A 13,925-nucleotide genomic window follows, 5' to 3' on the forward strand; every position below is an offset into this window, starting at 1 on the left:
TTTTTTTTTTCTATGGCAGAACTTTTTTTTAAAGAATTTTTGAAAACTGGTATTTTTTTTAAAGCTTTTTTCAGAGGTAGCGCTTGTTTTTTTCACATAACTCTAGTATCTTACGTCTGGTTGTAAAGAACTTTGCTATTTTAAAAAGATAATTGAAACAGCTAGAAGTTGATACCAAACACTTTGTGATTTCAGCTTACCGTCTGGGAAATATAAAGCATTGAAATGCAAAAATGATGATTTATGTGGGGTATTTTTTACGAAATTTTGACCAACGGGCCCAACTGCCAATTGTGAACAAAGGAACGCGATCAAGTACCAAATGTACAACCCTTGTTCGTTTGCTTTGTTCCCAATTGGCAGTTGGGCCCGCCGCCTTCAAAAAGGTATTTTTTGTTCATTTTTTACATATTTTAGGTTTGGTTAACGAATTTTACCTCCAAAGTCTCTCCATAGATTTTAATGAGCGATACCTTAAACGACGCCAAATTAACGCACCTATACACAAAAAAATAGAGGACACAAGATATAATTTTTTTTCGACTTTTCCTGAGTTTTTAAAGTCAAAATTTCGTAAAAAATACCCCACAAAAATCATCATTTTTGCATTTCAATGCTTTATATTTCCCAGACGGTAAGCTGAAATCACAAAGTGTTTGGCATCAACTTTTAGCTGTTTCAATTATCTTTTCAAAATAGCAAAGTTCTTTACAACCAGACGTAAGATACTAGAGTTATGTGAAAAAAACAAGCGCTACCTCTGAAAATAGCTAAAAAAAAAAAATACCAGACTTCAAAAATTCTTCAAAAAAAAGTTCTGCAATGAAAAAAAAACCATAATTCTTTAAAAAATTTTAAAGCCCCATATCTATCAGAAAAAGTCGGTTTGGATCCTTGAGGAAAAAAAAGTTCGATTTTGTCGAGTAGTGTAATTAACGTGGTGCCACACACCGATTTTTCAGCGGAATCAAAATCGCTCACAATTTATCCAGCGATTTGATTAAATACACCCATAAAACACACCTAAAACGATTCGAATCTTACTTTCCTATAAAGGTTGTTCAATTGGTGATTAACTATCATCCAAATAATTTTAGCAAATCACTATTCAATCCGCTGACTGAATTTTCACTTAACGATTCCGATCTCAATCCGCTGCAGAGCGAGGTGGCCACCTAGGGCGATTCGGACTTTCGAAGTTAGTATAGTAATGCCACCGACTCCGAATTCGGAGCAAGATATTTAATATTCAGGGGTGCCACAGAAATCACTAGTGAAATGGGAAACCGCGCAGAGGATTTCCGCTTCAAAATTTCCGCCGTGCCACAGAAATCCGATCGATTTCATTTTTCTTAGCATTGTCACAAACCAAAACCACAACTAAGGCTAGGGTTGACACCTTTCAAGATTCAATTCGAATAGGGTTCATTTTGCAGTTTTTTTTATTTTATCATATCAAAACAATTGGTTTTGACATGACAGCAATCAGCTGTTCAAAAAAACACACATCTGAATTTTTCGATAAACTTAATTAAAATGCATTCAACAAGACTGTTGGCCATCGACGAACTACGGAGGCAACATATTAGAACACAAACCTTGCAGCGCAGGCTTCTCAAATGCGCATCGAACTCGTTTTCACGTTCAGACGTTACGTATGTGGTTCTCAAACTACTGCTAATTTAGTTCATTACAATTACCAGTTTTTGGTATAATGATCGCTATGCTTCTATTTGTGCTGCCATGGGTCTGCGCTTAGCCGAACAGGGGTTTTTGACATAAATGCAGTGGCATAATAATGTGTAGAAATGGTTTGTTAGTTTTGTTTGTGCATTGTGAAGCGATGCCACCTGGTAGAACTACAAATGACTACATATGTTTTCACAATTTGCACAAAAAGTATGCACACGTTTGACGTAAAGGAAGTTTTACTGCAATGAGCTATTATTTGTAATGCTTAATTAAAGAACAACAGAATGCTTTCAATATAATTAATATTAAATATCTTGACCCGAATTCGGCTTAAAAAAGGTGGCATTACTGTATTAACTTCGAAAGTCCGAATCGCCCTAGGTGGCCACCTCGCTCTGCAGCGGATTGAGATCGGAATCGTTAAGTGAAAATTCAGACAGCGGATTGAATAGTGATTTGCTAAAATGCTTATTTCATTAACTCAACATGTGTAATGTTAAATTATTTGGATGAGGGTTAACAACAACAATTGAACAACCTTTATGGGAAAGTAATATTCGAATCGTTTTAGATGTGTTTTATGGGTGTATTTAATCAAACAACTGGATAAATTGTGATCGATTTTGATTCCGCTGAAAAATCGGTGTGTGGCACGGCGGAATGGAATTGAGGTGATTTTCCAGCGGAAGTGATTTCTGTGGCACCCCTGCATGTCTCCCCCATGTGCAGCCACATTCAGAGTAGAGTGTTCGCTAAGCTACTAAATACGCTTTCCTTTTTCCATTACGTAACAATCAAGTGTCCTTTTTTGCAGTCTCCTTCTTTCGTGCTGAGAGGATACAAATCACATTTAGGCTCTTGAAACTTAAAAGATTTTGACCCTGTGCTTCATTCGAAATGCAGAATGCACGACAAGGACTAAAACTTGCAATTGAAGGCATTTCAAAGCGGCCTCTTCCACACCATCGTACGATGCCATTGATGCATGATGTAAGTGTAAGAGGAGGGGGAAGAGGAGTGGAGGTGCAAGCTTACCCAAAGACTTGCTCCAAGATGGGGCCAACTGAATGGCAAGCCAATGCCTGTATGAGTGACAGTCTTAATTACAGAGAGATTAGCATGGTGGACTGGGAATGGCATGGCAACTGCAACTGCGAGTGGGACTGGAAGTGGGACTGAGAGTAAGACTTCTGAGGAACGAGAAGGCAGACAATGTTGCATGTATTCAATGTCACGTTCCAGTGGAGATCCCACGACTTTGGTGATGAAAGTGCTTGAGCCAGGTGAGTGCTATGGCAAATGACAGGCGGCTCGGCTCTCCAGATGCTGCTCCTGCTGCTGCTCCTCCTCCTCCTCCTCCGCCTGCTGCTGCTGCTTCTTCTGTGCCTGCTGTTCCTCTTCCTGTTCCGCTTCAACTTGATTTCTTTTCTTCTTGTTTTCTTCCTTCTTTTTGTTGTTCCGCTCCCTTGTTACATTTGATTGTCGCAAACGAAGTGGAAACGCAAATGTTGCACAAACACACACACGCATGCCGTGGCAGCAAGGCGGGGGCGTAGGTGGAGGTTGGGTGCAGAAGCAGAAGCAGGAGCAGGAGAGTAACGGAAATGCACACTAATTACTCCTTGGAAGTGGGAATGATGGATACAAAGGAACAGAACAGAACAGAACGGAGCAGAACAGAAGGAGCAGAAACCCTTCTTGCTTTTACGCTCCTCTCCCCTGACCAATGCACAATTTGTTCTACCCTCACAGATTGGCCCAGCTATGATTGTTATTGAGTAAGCTAATCGCTGAGTAGCAATGAACTTTCCTGAATAGAGCCAAAATATATATTGCTGAATAAAAAAAAAATAAAAATAATAAAAAAATAAAAAAAAATAAAATTAAAATAAATCCCTCTTAAATAATTAAATCTGTGGCAAAATCCAATTATAATATATATAATCCAGGGAGATTTATTTAACGGGCAGATCCTTGTTGAGGGTACATAAAACTTCGGTGCTGCCTCCTTGCTTGTGGCTGCTTCGCTTTGCTTCTGCTTCTGCTTTGGCTGCAGGCTTTTTTTTCATTCTTTCTGGCATTCATTCAAAAGCGCCTCCCTCATTCGCCCCACACCCGCCACCACCCCACCCCCCGTATGATAATTGAAATGGTGAGCTGAGCCGCCAATGGGGTTATGGAGCGTTGCAGGGAATGGGCATACAGCCGGGAGCCGGGGGCCGGAGGCTGGGGTCCCGCGTCGGGGTGTGGTGTAGCCAAGTCAAACACAATAACCCTGCACCAGAGAAAAACCGAAAAAAAGAGAAATTTAATAACTCGGCACGCTGCGCAATGATAACACAAAAGGGCCAATTCAAATTTCGATTTCGAATTCAAATTCAAATTTGCATTTCCAAGGGAGTAACGGCCAGGCTGGATAGCGCCCGAAGCGACGGTTGTAGATTTCGTTTAAGGATCACTGCCCGAAGAAGCAGACGGCATCATTTTTGTGAGTGTAACATCAATATGAAAGGCTTCAAAGCCCCACAGCACATACTGCACGGCATATGTGGCAGGATGTGGCAGAATGTGGCATAATCAGCTGTGCGCGTAGTGTCCACAAGGAAAACTCAAGACATCGGTCTGATCGATCCTCAAGACCTTCAATGAATTTTGGCCTGCTTTCATTCACCATTTCTGGGTGCAACGTGCTCCATTCTGCAACAGTCACGTCCAAGAGCCAGTCGAGAGAATACTCTTTTTAGCCCCTGGAAGCTGGAGGAGAGTTTCACAGTGACCCATAGGCCCGCAGTAAGCTTTGGCCATCGATCAATCTTGCACCTGGAAGCGTCCCCATTTAAGGCCAAATGCCAAATCAATTATAATAATAATTATTGGTTGTTGGTAGCCGATGCCAATTTACATATTAGCAGTTGGAACAAGTCGAGTTGGAGCCGTGCAGCTAAATAAGAAGACAATGAATCGACAGTGGATGTTGTGTGTTTGTGGGTGTTTTGAGACAAACAGACAGCCTGGCAGCAAGAGAGAATTTTGATTATTTGCTGATATCTGTGCTCAGGGAAATCAATTAGTGCGCCCGAACGCCTCTCAGTTTTTGCGGAACGAACGCAAAAGCAAAGAAGATTTCCTTAATTAACGTTAACATCGCCAGGGCCGAGAACTGCAGCATTAGAGTTGGTCATGACAATGGAGTGTGCTACGAGTAGTATCCAAAGAATTAACGAAGAACTCTGCCCGTTGATGATTGGCAGATAATAGTGGATAGCAGCAGCAATTTTGTTTATTTTTGTTTTACTCACAAGTTTAACAGGATAACCTGCAACGGTTGCAGAGGCATGTTAATTTAGCAGTGAGCTAACAGCGATGGATGACAACGCGTGTGAGAAGAGAGAGGCTTTCGCATTCCGTTATTCACTGCATGATGTGAGAGCGAAACACGAGGAGAAACAAATGCCGATATCTAAGTCCGAACTTTGGATTAGCCTACGCTGCTAATGTTTTACACTTTAGAAGCTGTGGTTCCCTTGGCAGAGTTAAATTGTTAATTTGGATGGAATTTATTGTCATTCTTGCTTTGGAGCCGCACAGCGCCATAACCTGCAGAGCTTACATCACAGGCGACAGTCATTAGTGACTATCATTGATGCTCCCAGTGCATAGGTGCATTTATTGTTCTAATCGTTAAGCCAGAGAGATTAGATATTGGAAGTTGCTCGATGGAAAAAGCCAAACAAAGACATATACATATGTACTTATGAATTTATTAATCCGATTAAAAACAAAGCGTAGTATGTACTAAACAAGTATATGTGTATGCATGTATGTACATGTCTGGTAATATTATCTGACTAGTGCTCTGTGGAAAGAATTGCAATATTTTTTCTCTGTTGCGGGGGCATAACAGCGCCAAGACTAACATACATACATTTACAGTATAAATTTCATACATATGTACATATATGTATGTGGCCTGTGTTACCCAGATCGCCAATTGAATGCTAGCAGAAGATTATCGCTGATTGATTGGGTTACCCTCGTTTCGTGTTTCTATTCAGGTTCAGTCAGCAGTCCCCAGTCCGCAGTCAGTTCGAGGCGGTCAGAGACTGCACATTGCTTCGACTATCAAACTAAGCAAGATGCCCATTTGGTTGCTGCTGCTGCTGGGCCTGGGACTGCTGCTGCTCCTTCAGAAGTGGCGGTTGCTGCGCCTGGGCAGCAGCCTGCCCGGTCCCTGGGCTTTTCCGCTGCTGGGCAACGCCCAAATGGTGGGCAAGCTGCGGCCCGAATGTGAGTACAAGCAGCAGCCGAGATCTGAGATCTCTGTCCCTATTCCCAATCTGCAGTCATATTTCTGGTCTTTACAGAGCTACGCGACCGCTTTGGCGCCACCTACCGGCTGTGGCTGGGGCCTCAGCTGTGGGTGTTCCTGCACACAGCAGAGGAGACGCGCGAGGCGCTGCACGATGCCACACTGCGCAAGGCGGAGACCTTCCTGCAGCTGGAGCCGCTCATCGGTAACGGGCTGCTAATTAGCCATGGCGCCCACTGGACGCAGCAGCGTCGCCTCCTCACTCCCGCCTTTCGGCCGATCCTCTTGCGGAGCTTTTCCCCCAGTGTGGCCAAGCATGCGGATCGTCTGATTCAGCGGCTCGTCGCGACCCGCGGCACCTTCCTCGAGCTAACGGATCCACTTTTTGCCTGTCTGCTGGACGCCATCGTGGGTAAGTGTGTCTTCTGTGCCCCGCATCGTACCCCGTGGGAGAGCTGCTCACTTCTCATTCTTCGATAGACACCTCCATGGGCGGGCAGCTGGATACGCAGTCTGTGGCGCACTCTCCCTTCGTCGGTGCCTTCCACCGCAGCAGCCAGCTGCTGTTCAAGCGCATGATCAATCCCCTGCTGGCCTCCGACTGGGTCTTCCAGCGAACCCAACTGTGGCGCGAGCTGAGCGAGCAGCTCCAGGTTATCCACACGCTAATGGATTCATTGATTGAGCGCCGCTCCGCACAGCTCGAGCAACAGGCGGATGTAGCCCCCCGCAAGGCGCTCAACCTGCTGGACACGCTCCTTCTGGCCAAGATCGACGGCGAACCGTTGAGTCGAAAGCAGATACGCGACGAGGTCAACACTTTTGTGTTTGCGGTAGGTGGGTGGGGAGGGAGAGAGGCAGCAAGCATCTGATAATCCTGTTCTACCTGCAGGGCGTGGACACAACAACGGCGGCCATGTCTTTTGTCCTGTACGCACTGGCCAAGAATCCCGAGGCACAGGACAGGTTGCTGGAGGAGTTGCGGCAGCTGCCGCCCCATGGCTCCACGGATCTGGATGCGCTCAATGAGCTGCCCTATTTGGATGCCCTGCTCAAGGAGGTGCTGCGCCTGTACACGATCGTGCCCACCACCGGACGCCAGACCACCTGCTCCACCGTCATCGGGGGCCGTACGTACTGCGCCGGTGTCACGCTCTGGATAAACATGTACGGCCTGGCCCACGATGCCAGCTACTATCCCGATCCGTATGTCTTCAGGCCGGAGCGCTGGATGCAGGAGACGACAACTCTGCAGCAGGATGTGGCCTCCTCCTCCTTCAGCTACATACCGTTCTCGGGCGGTCCCCACGTCTGTATTGGGCGCCGATATGCGCTGCTTCTGATGAAACAGCTGACGGCTCACATAGCGACTGCCTTTCGGCTGGAACTGCGCCCGGGCGAACCAGAGCTGACGCTGCAGGCCCAGATGGTGCTCAAGGCGCGTGAGGGCATCCACTTGGCATTTAAAAAACGCTAACCAAGTCAGCCCTGGACGAGCGTCCGTCATGTTTGACATGTTGTAACATTTTCCAGTTGAATTTTGTACGCAATACACATATCCGATACGTTGTTTGTTTTGTTTGTTTAGTTTTGTCCACACACGCGCCGCGCGTTTGTACCACTCCTCCGGACGAGCATCGCCATCGACATGCTCCACCAGCAGTGTCGGAACGGGCGCAACTTCCTTCACGAGAACCGACTGGTGATGCGCTACCCACTGGCCGTTCCAGTGGCTCAGCCGTCGGTAAGGCACAACTACGAGATGCCCACGGCGGCCTCGCTGGCCAGGCGCTCGACGCCCACCCACAACAGCGCTCTGGGCGAGCGGTCTAGGCGCACGGCACTTCCTCGCACATCCACAGCCAGCGCCACCGCCAACGCCTCGTCGGAGAAGCAAATCCAGACGGACGACATATGCGACGAGCTGTTTCTCAGCGCGGCCCTGCTCAAGTGTACCGAGCACGGGCAGTCGCGGGCCACGCAAAGTGAGGGCGACGAGTGCAGCCCCCCTCTAGCTGTGGGCCTGAAGCACAGCGCCGGCGGGTGTCTGCGACGCGCCACATCCAACTTTGAATTGGGCAGAGTGGCCGAGCAACGCGCTGGCTACCAGTCTGGTGGTCAGCACACACTGCACCGGCTGTTAGGCGGCGCTGCCAGCACTCTGCCCGCATCCGAACTGGACCCGATGGACGACAGCTGGACATCAGATCAGCCGCGCCTGACGCCCCGCAACGAAAATGCTGTGGATGGATCATCCTTGAGCTCAAGTCGCTCCTCGCTGGCGAGATCGCCACCTGCACCTGTACGCCAGGTGGCCATACCGGAAATCACAGACGTGAACCAGGAGGACACCCTCAGCGCACGCTCCCAGGCCTCCAGGTGCAGTGAGCCTTCCTCTGGCCCTGGTGCTCCGTCACAGGCTGAGCGCGAGTCGAATACGAATTTGGAGACGGAAGAAGAGCAGCAGCAGCCGCCGCCGGAGCAGGAGTTGGAGCATCGAATCCTGCTGTCAGAGGCCCAGCGGATAGAGCTGATCAAAAAGACACGTGTCCTGCGAAGCCTGCTGATCGCCGAGTGGAATCGCTTGCCCCTCTCCATGGTTTACGCTTCGTGTGCGCAACCTGAAGCATCAACTGGAGCAAAAGCTCGACATGGTGGACAAAGATCTGAGCGTGCTCTCCCAGCAGAGGGTGTACGCCAAGCAGGCCAGCTCGGACTCATATCATAGGTTCTTCTATTCAACGAAATCTGAAACAAATTATGATGAACATAAATAAATATGCAATTTATAACAATGAGTCCTGGATAAACGATTGCAACTTCTTGATGCCGGCAAGGCGGTCGAGCAGGGAGCTATCTGCAGTGGAGCACAGGCGATGATCATGGCGAAGTGTGTAATTCTCGTTTAAACACTTAAAATTATTGTAAAACCTTTACAGCCGTTAGGTGTGGGTGTAGGGGGGTTGGAGGTACTTAGTAGTACTATCATGATAGTATCGAGCTACAGTCGTTGCGCTTTTGATATGTTTGGATTGGCTGCTATAAAATACGAAGACATATTTGTAAACAAATCGACAGGTGGCATCTAATTTTAACAATCTAAAAGGTTTCAATGGTTTTTTAATAATTATTTGAGCCCGATACTATAACGATAGTATAGATTGTTTTTTTCAAAACATTCAAAACTATCGATGGCTCAACTATCAATCGTTTGACAGCTCTAGTACTTAGTACCGATAATTGAGCGTTTTCAATATATATTACTTTCGATATTAACATGACCGGTGGTATATCGGTATATTTCATAAATTGTTTGGTATATTATGGTATATTTATGGGTTTAGAATTTTATCGATAGGTCACACCTATTTATTTTAAAGTATATTCCAGTATTTTTCAAGCCGTGTCATGAGGTTTTTACATCTTCTATTTTACGCTAAATTTACATATTGGTTTCCGTGATCTTTTTGCCGTTTCCATGTTGAATCTAGCTCCGATTGCGTTTTGGTAATGAGTTTTCTACACAAACAAAACGCAACCACGGTCGAACCCAACGGCCTTTCCCACTGGATGTTAATGTTACCCAATTTAAGAAGATATTTTTTGTTCTTTGCGGCTTAACATGACACTGACACATACAGTAATATGGAAATAAACATTTCCGCTAGTAATGGATTTAAGGTGGACTGCTCCCCACTAAAATTGGATGAATGCAACTCCATTAAATTTTAGTTAAAACGCACAACAACAAAAAAACACTATTCAAAAAAAAACTGTCACATTTCCTCGTCAGGGTCTCTGTCGGTAATTACATAAATATGTAGCTAGTATGTAGCAAATGTGTAGTTAGTATGTACAAAATTAATTGAGATTGGTGTTTAATCGAACCTTTTTAATTAAACCATTTTTGATAAATAATCAAATAGAAATGAGTACTTAAAATTGGAAAATCTGTTAGGAAATTGATTAATTTATCGTAGAAAAGTATGTGGTCAGCGCTGAGGCTGCTAGCTAGCTGGTAATCCCAAGCCGAATATAAAAATCGAGGAATCCCATCATCACACAATCTCGCTGACTGCTGCTGGGGCCTGACTTGCCCTGCATTTGGGTTTGCATTTTTATTGTTTCCGCGCACGTGCAATATAATATAAATAAATGAAACGCAATTGAATACGGGAAACCAAGGCCTGCAGGCTCAACTGCAGACGGCGCAAATGGATCAATTCTCGCACGACTTGACGCTGGCCCTGGAGGAGACCTCGCTGATGGACAGGGCGTGCGGCGTTGGTAGGTGGGGTTCACGTCGCAGAACCCGATCGACGGGTAATTTGCGTAAGTAGTGCACACGCATGGTGCTCCACTCCAGTTGAAGCCACACCCCTTTGTATTTCTGCTCCTACCCGCAGCTTGTGCGCCACAGCCCACCGAGGACTCGTCGAGCAGCCCCACGGATGCTCATGCTCATGGACATGGACATGGCCACGGGCATGGGCACGGTCACGGCCATGCCCAACATCATCACCACCACCACCAACACCCAAGTGCCAACGTAGACGGACTGGACCTGAAGCTGGCGGCAAGCGACTCGGATGACAAGGCGGGGGCCATGCTACCGCTCCGCCTGCCGCTGCCAGGGAAGACGCTGAACGCCGCGGCCGCCGTCCGCATGGGGGCGGGTGCGCTTGAGTCGGACTCACTCAACGAGACGAACTTCAGTCCAGCCCGGTAAGCCCCATCCGAGGAGGAGGTACTGCTAAGAGTAACAAGCTAATCTAACAACTTCCCTCCCTCCCTTGCTAGTTTCTACAAGCCCAACTCGCGCCGCAAACGCAAGATAAAGCGCATGTCGATGGAGTTTGAGTTCAGCAAGGACTCGCATCCGGCCGCCTCGCCGCACAGCTGCACAGAGTCGCCACTGCAGCCGGGCATGTTGGGCGGCGCATGCAGCGGCTTGGCACTGGCCTCGACGGGCACCGTTCGCAAGCGCCTGCTGAAGGCAGATGCCGGCAATCGATCGAATTTCTTTTTCTGCGGCAAGCGCAAGCGCTCCAATCGCGACCGCTACCACGAACAGGAGCCGGGCACCGGTTCCGGCATCGCTTGCAGCAGCAAGCTGCACTCCTCCAGCATGCCGCGCTACACCCACATGGAGGAGTACCAGCGGATGCGACCGCGCAGCTACTCGTCCACCTCTAAGCCGCACAGCGACCGCCTGTTGCCCCTCAACAAGGGACTGCTCTCGAAGATCAACCGCATGGCGCAACAAACACAAAAGACTGACAATGCTGACGCTGACGCCGACGTCGTCGCCACGAAGGCCGGCCAGGAGCTACAGCTGAAGGAACTGTCCCACAACAAGGCGGCTCCCCCAGCACCTGTAGATCCAGCTGCCGCCGTACTCACTGTCACCGATATCCTGGGCAGCTTCAGCATGGACACCATAGTGCCCGTCACCGACATCGAGACTTTACTGAGCACACCTGGCAAGGTGCCGCAGGTGCCACGCCAGCAAAAAAGTCACAGCCACAGCCAGAGCCAGAGCAACAGCGCCTCGAAGGCCCACCGACGCCGCCGCTTCTGCCAGACGCCGCAACCGCTGCAAGTGCAGTCGATGGACATCAGCGAGCTGTACGACTTCCTCAGCTCGAGCTCACTGAGCTCCTCGTCGGACAGCGAGGATGGGGGCGGGCATCGGCGTCACGACACGGGCCGCGAGGGCGACGACGAGCTCACCGACTGGCCGGGCAACGAGTTCGGCCCTGGGGGCAAGTATGATCCCAAGCGAAAGCTCACCAAGAAGTCGCTGCTATCGCAAATACGCTCGGACGATACGATCGGCGAGGATGACACCCTCATGTCGGGCACGGAGACTACTGTGGCCACAGAGAGTGCGCCGCAGAGTCAGACGCCCTGGCTGACGGACGCACTGCAGGATCTGTCCCGCTTTCAGCCCGCCCCAGCATCGGAGCCCATTGAGATTCAGGGGGGAGCCAGTGGCTATCGGAATGCCGCGGGCTTCATCGATGTCAATCACTGCCTCGATATGGACATCAATGTGGACGCTGTGCCGGCGCTCAAGCAAATCGAGAGCGAGATGTCCGGCGAGACGTCGAACCCATTCCTCTCCTCCTCGCCGCCCGGTCAGGTGCAGGAGGTACGCGAAATACGCGCCGGCTGCCGTCGCATCAATGGGGACCGGCCCGGCTTCACCATCAAGCTAAGTGTGAACGAGCGGCTAGCACGCTTTCTGCAGGATCCGCGCCAGACCCAGATCCGGCTGCCAGACATGGAGATCAGCGAGGCGGACAGCCTCTACAATCTGGCCAATCTTTACTCGCTCACAATGGTGGTGGAGCACGGCTGCACAGTGCTCACGAAGACAGGGTGAGTCGCGTCATTTCTGGCATTCCTGCGCTGCTTAGTTTTTGTATGCCGCTAATTTCTTGCATTTCCTATCCAGGAATACGACACAAACGGTCAGCGTGGATCATGCACAACAGCGTGGCCTGCCGCAGCATCCGGATCTCTTTGGCGACTTTAAACGGCGCTGTTATGGCGGCGACGGCGAGGCAGATGAAACTGCTGGCCCCCCAGTTGTCACAGAGTTGGACAACAAATGACAAATCAGAGCCTAAATCCCGGACCCACGGAACCACGGACCCACCCACACTAGCGGCAGCAGAATTGGATACTCGCTACGTAGTAAAACTCTGAGGCCCGATTTCCAGGTGCTGCCCACGCTTGTGCCCCAACAGCGAGAAAGAGTGAGACAGAGCGAGAATGAGAAATGGATTCGATCTGACGACGATACAACGAGTAATACGACGAGTAATATTAAAGCTTTTAAGTGTGTTGTGTGCTTGTAAAGTCCCATGTACATTATGTATGTATATCGTGTGTGTGTGTGTGTGTGTGTGTGGTGTGTGTGTGTATATATATACTACAATATAATAATTGTAAAACTTGTTAGGGAACGGGAGGCAAACAACTAGATCCACCTGCCAACTACCACCAACCATAGCCTGATATCGAGCGAGATGGCATGGATCTTTTTGGCCTGTTCCACTGTACAAAATACTAAATACATACGTATGTATGTATGTATGCCTGTTCCAAAAGACATTGAAGGCGAATATTTAATATACTTATTTACATATGTGCGGACACAATTGGTGCTTCAATTGCTTGGCTAATGGCATCCTATTTACATCCCCATGGCAGTGGGGAATTGAATTGGAATTGGGGCTTGCAACGAACCCAAATACTCCCAGATATAGCGAGACAGTTCGGGCATAGCTGGCTCCCACAGCCAGATGAATCCCATCGAAAAGGTGCTCCTGATATGAACTGCAGTTGCAAATGCTATCCATAATGGTGCACAGCAGGTTGCCCTCAGTTCAAAGAGCATGCCAGCAATTTCTAGTCTCTCCTGGGCAACCTAAAGCGCCTCCTTATGATGCCAAATCTGCTTTGTTTCGTTGCAAGTTCCATTGAGAAAGGTTCCCGAACCGCATTCAAATGCGGTTGCTGTTGCCCGCTTTGACCTGCGTCGAGGACAGCGCATGCTCATTGGGGGCCACCCAGCTGGGACAGGGTTGCCAGGCAGGCGCTGTCGGTGAGGCCAGGCCAGGCCAGGGCCTCTTTGTCCCCAGCAGCTATTTCGTCCGTTCTGAATGGTGGCGGCCGGCAACCCTCCCGAGTGTACACTGTACAAGAGAATGGCAACCCTTGGCGCTGCTGCGGTGCGCTGCGCTGCTGGGGGTCGGGTCGCCGCGGGGTCGTCCTCGGCAGAAGCGCATTGAGCTTTTGACGGTGTCGGACGCAGTTGGACGCAGCTCAACGGGCCAGATTGGCACCAAATATTTTTTAATGTGTGTTTGAGCTCCAGCACCGCCGCCGTGGCCGCCCCACGCCTCCCCCCCCG

The 13,925-nt window shown here is 48.9% G+C and overlaps 3 protein-coding genes across 3 annotated transcripts; all 3 read left to right on the forward strand.

Annotated features, from left to right (window-relative positions):
• The first annotated feature begins 5,757 nt into the window (after window positions 1–5,757).
• Window positions 5,758–7,569, forward strand: LOC111075047 (probable cytochrome P450 311a1). Its single transcript, XM_022368117.2, has 4 exons — window positions 5,758–5,979; window positions 6,036–6,413; window positions 6,482–6,834; window positions 6,894–7,569. Exons 1-4 carry the CDS (start codon window positions 5,829–5,831, stop codon window positions 7,476–7,478), a joined length of 1,467 nt encoding a protein of 488 aa, XP_022223809.2. The 5' UTR covers window positions 5,758–5,828; the 3' UTR covers window positions 7,479–7,569.
• A 44-nt stretch (window positions 7,570–7,613) lies between these two features.
• LOC111075048 lies at window positions 7,614–8,809 on the forward strand. Its single transcript, XM_022368118.2, is given in 2 exon segments — window positions 7,614–8,600; window positions 8,602–8,809. Coding segments are annotated over 2 exon segments (1,128 nt in total). The 5' UTR covers window positions 7,614–7,649; the 3' UTR covers window positions 8,779–8,809.
• A 1,052-nt stretch (window positions 8,810–9,861) lies between these two features.
• Window positions 9,862–12,915, forward strand: LOC111075023. The gene is made up of 4 exons (XM_022368077.2): window positions 9,862–10,333; window positions 10,408–10,726; window positions 10,802–12,385; window positions 12,462–12,915. The coding sequence occupies exons 1-4, from the start codon at window positions 10,216–10,218 to the stop codon at window positions 12,619–12,621; spliced, it is 2,181 nt and encodes a 726-aa protein (XP_022223769.2). The 5' UTR covers window positions 9,862–10,215; the 3' UTR covers window positions 12,622–12,915.
• The last annotated feature ends 1,010 nt before the right edge of the window (window positions 12,916–13,925 follow it).

This window comes from Drosophila obscura, unplaced genomic scaffold (assembly GCF_018151105.1).
Source record: "Drosophila obscura isolate BZ-5 IFL unplaced genomic scaffold, ASM1815110v1 contig_18, whole genome shotgun sequence".
In the NCBI taxonomy this organism is placed as follows: Eukaryota; Metazoa; Arthropoda; class Insecta; order Diptera; family Drosophilidae; genus Drosophila; species Drosophila obscura.

Excerpts from the sequence above, each read along its gene's own strand:
- LOC111075047 (XM_022368117.2), top strand. The coding sequence starts at position 5,829 with ATGCCCATTTGGTTGCTGCTGCTGCTGGGCCTGGGACTGCTGCTGCTC. Across the intron at positions 5,980-6,035 it reads GGGCAAGCTGCGGCCCGAAT|TCATATTTCTGGTCTTTACA; the intron begins GTGAGTACAAGC and ends CCCAATCTGCAG. Across the intron at positions 6,414-6,481 it reads TCTGCTGGACGCCATCGTGG|ACACCTCCATGGGCGGGCAG; the intron begins GTAAGTGTGTCT and ends ATTCTTCGATAG.
- LOC111075023 (XM_022368077.2), top strand. The coding sequence starts at position 10,216 with ATGGATCAATTCTCGCACGACTTGACGCTGGCCCTGGAGGAGACCTCG. Across the intron at positions 10,334-10,407 it reads CCGATCGACGGGTAATTTGC|CTTGTGCGCCACAGCCCACC; the intron begins GTAAGTAGTGCA and ends TCCTACCCGCAG. Across the intron at positions 12,386-12,461 it reads ACAGTGCTCACGAAGACAGG|GAATACGACACAAACGGTCA; the intron begins GTGAGTCGCGTC and ends TTTCCTATCCAG.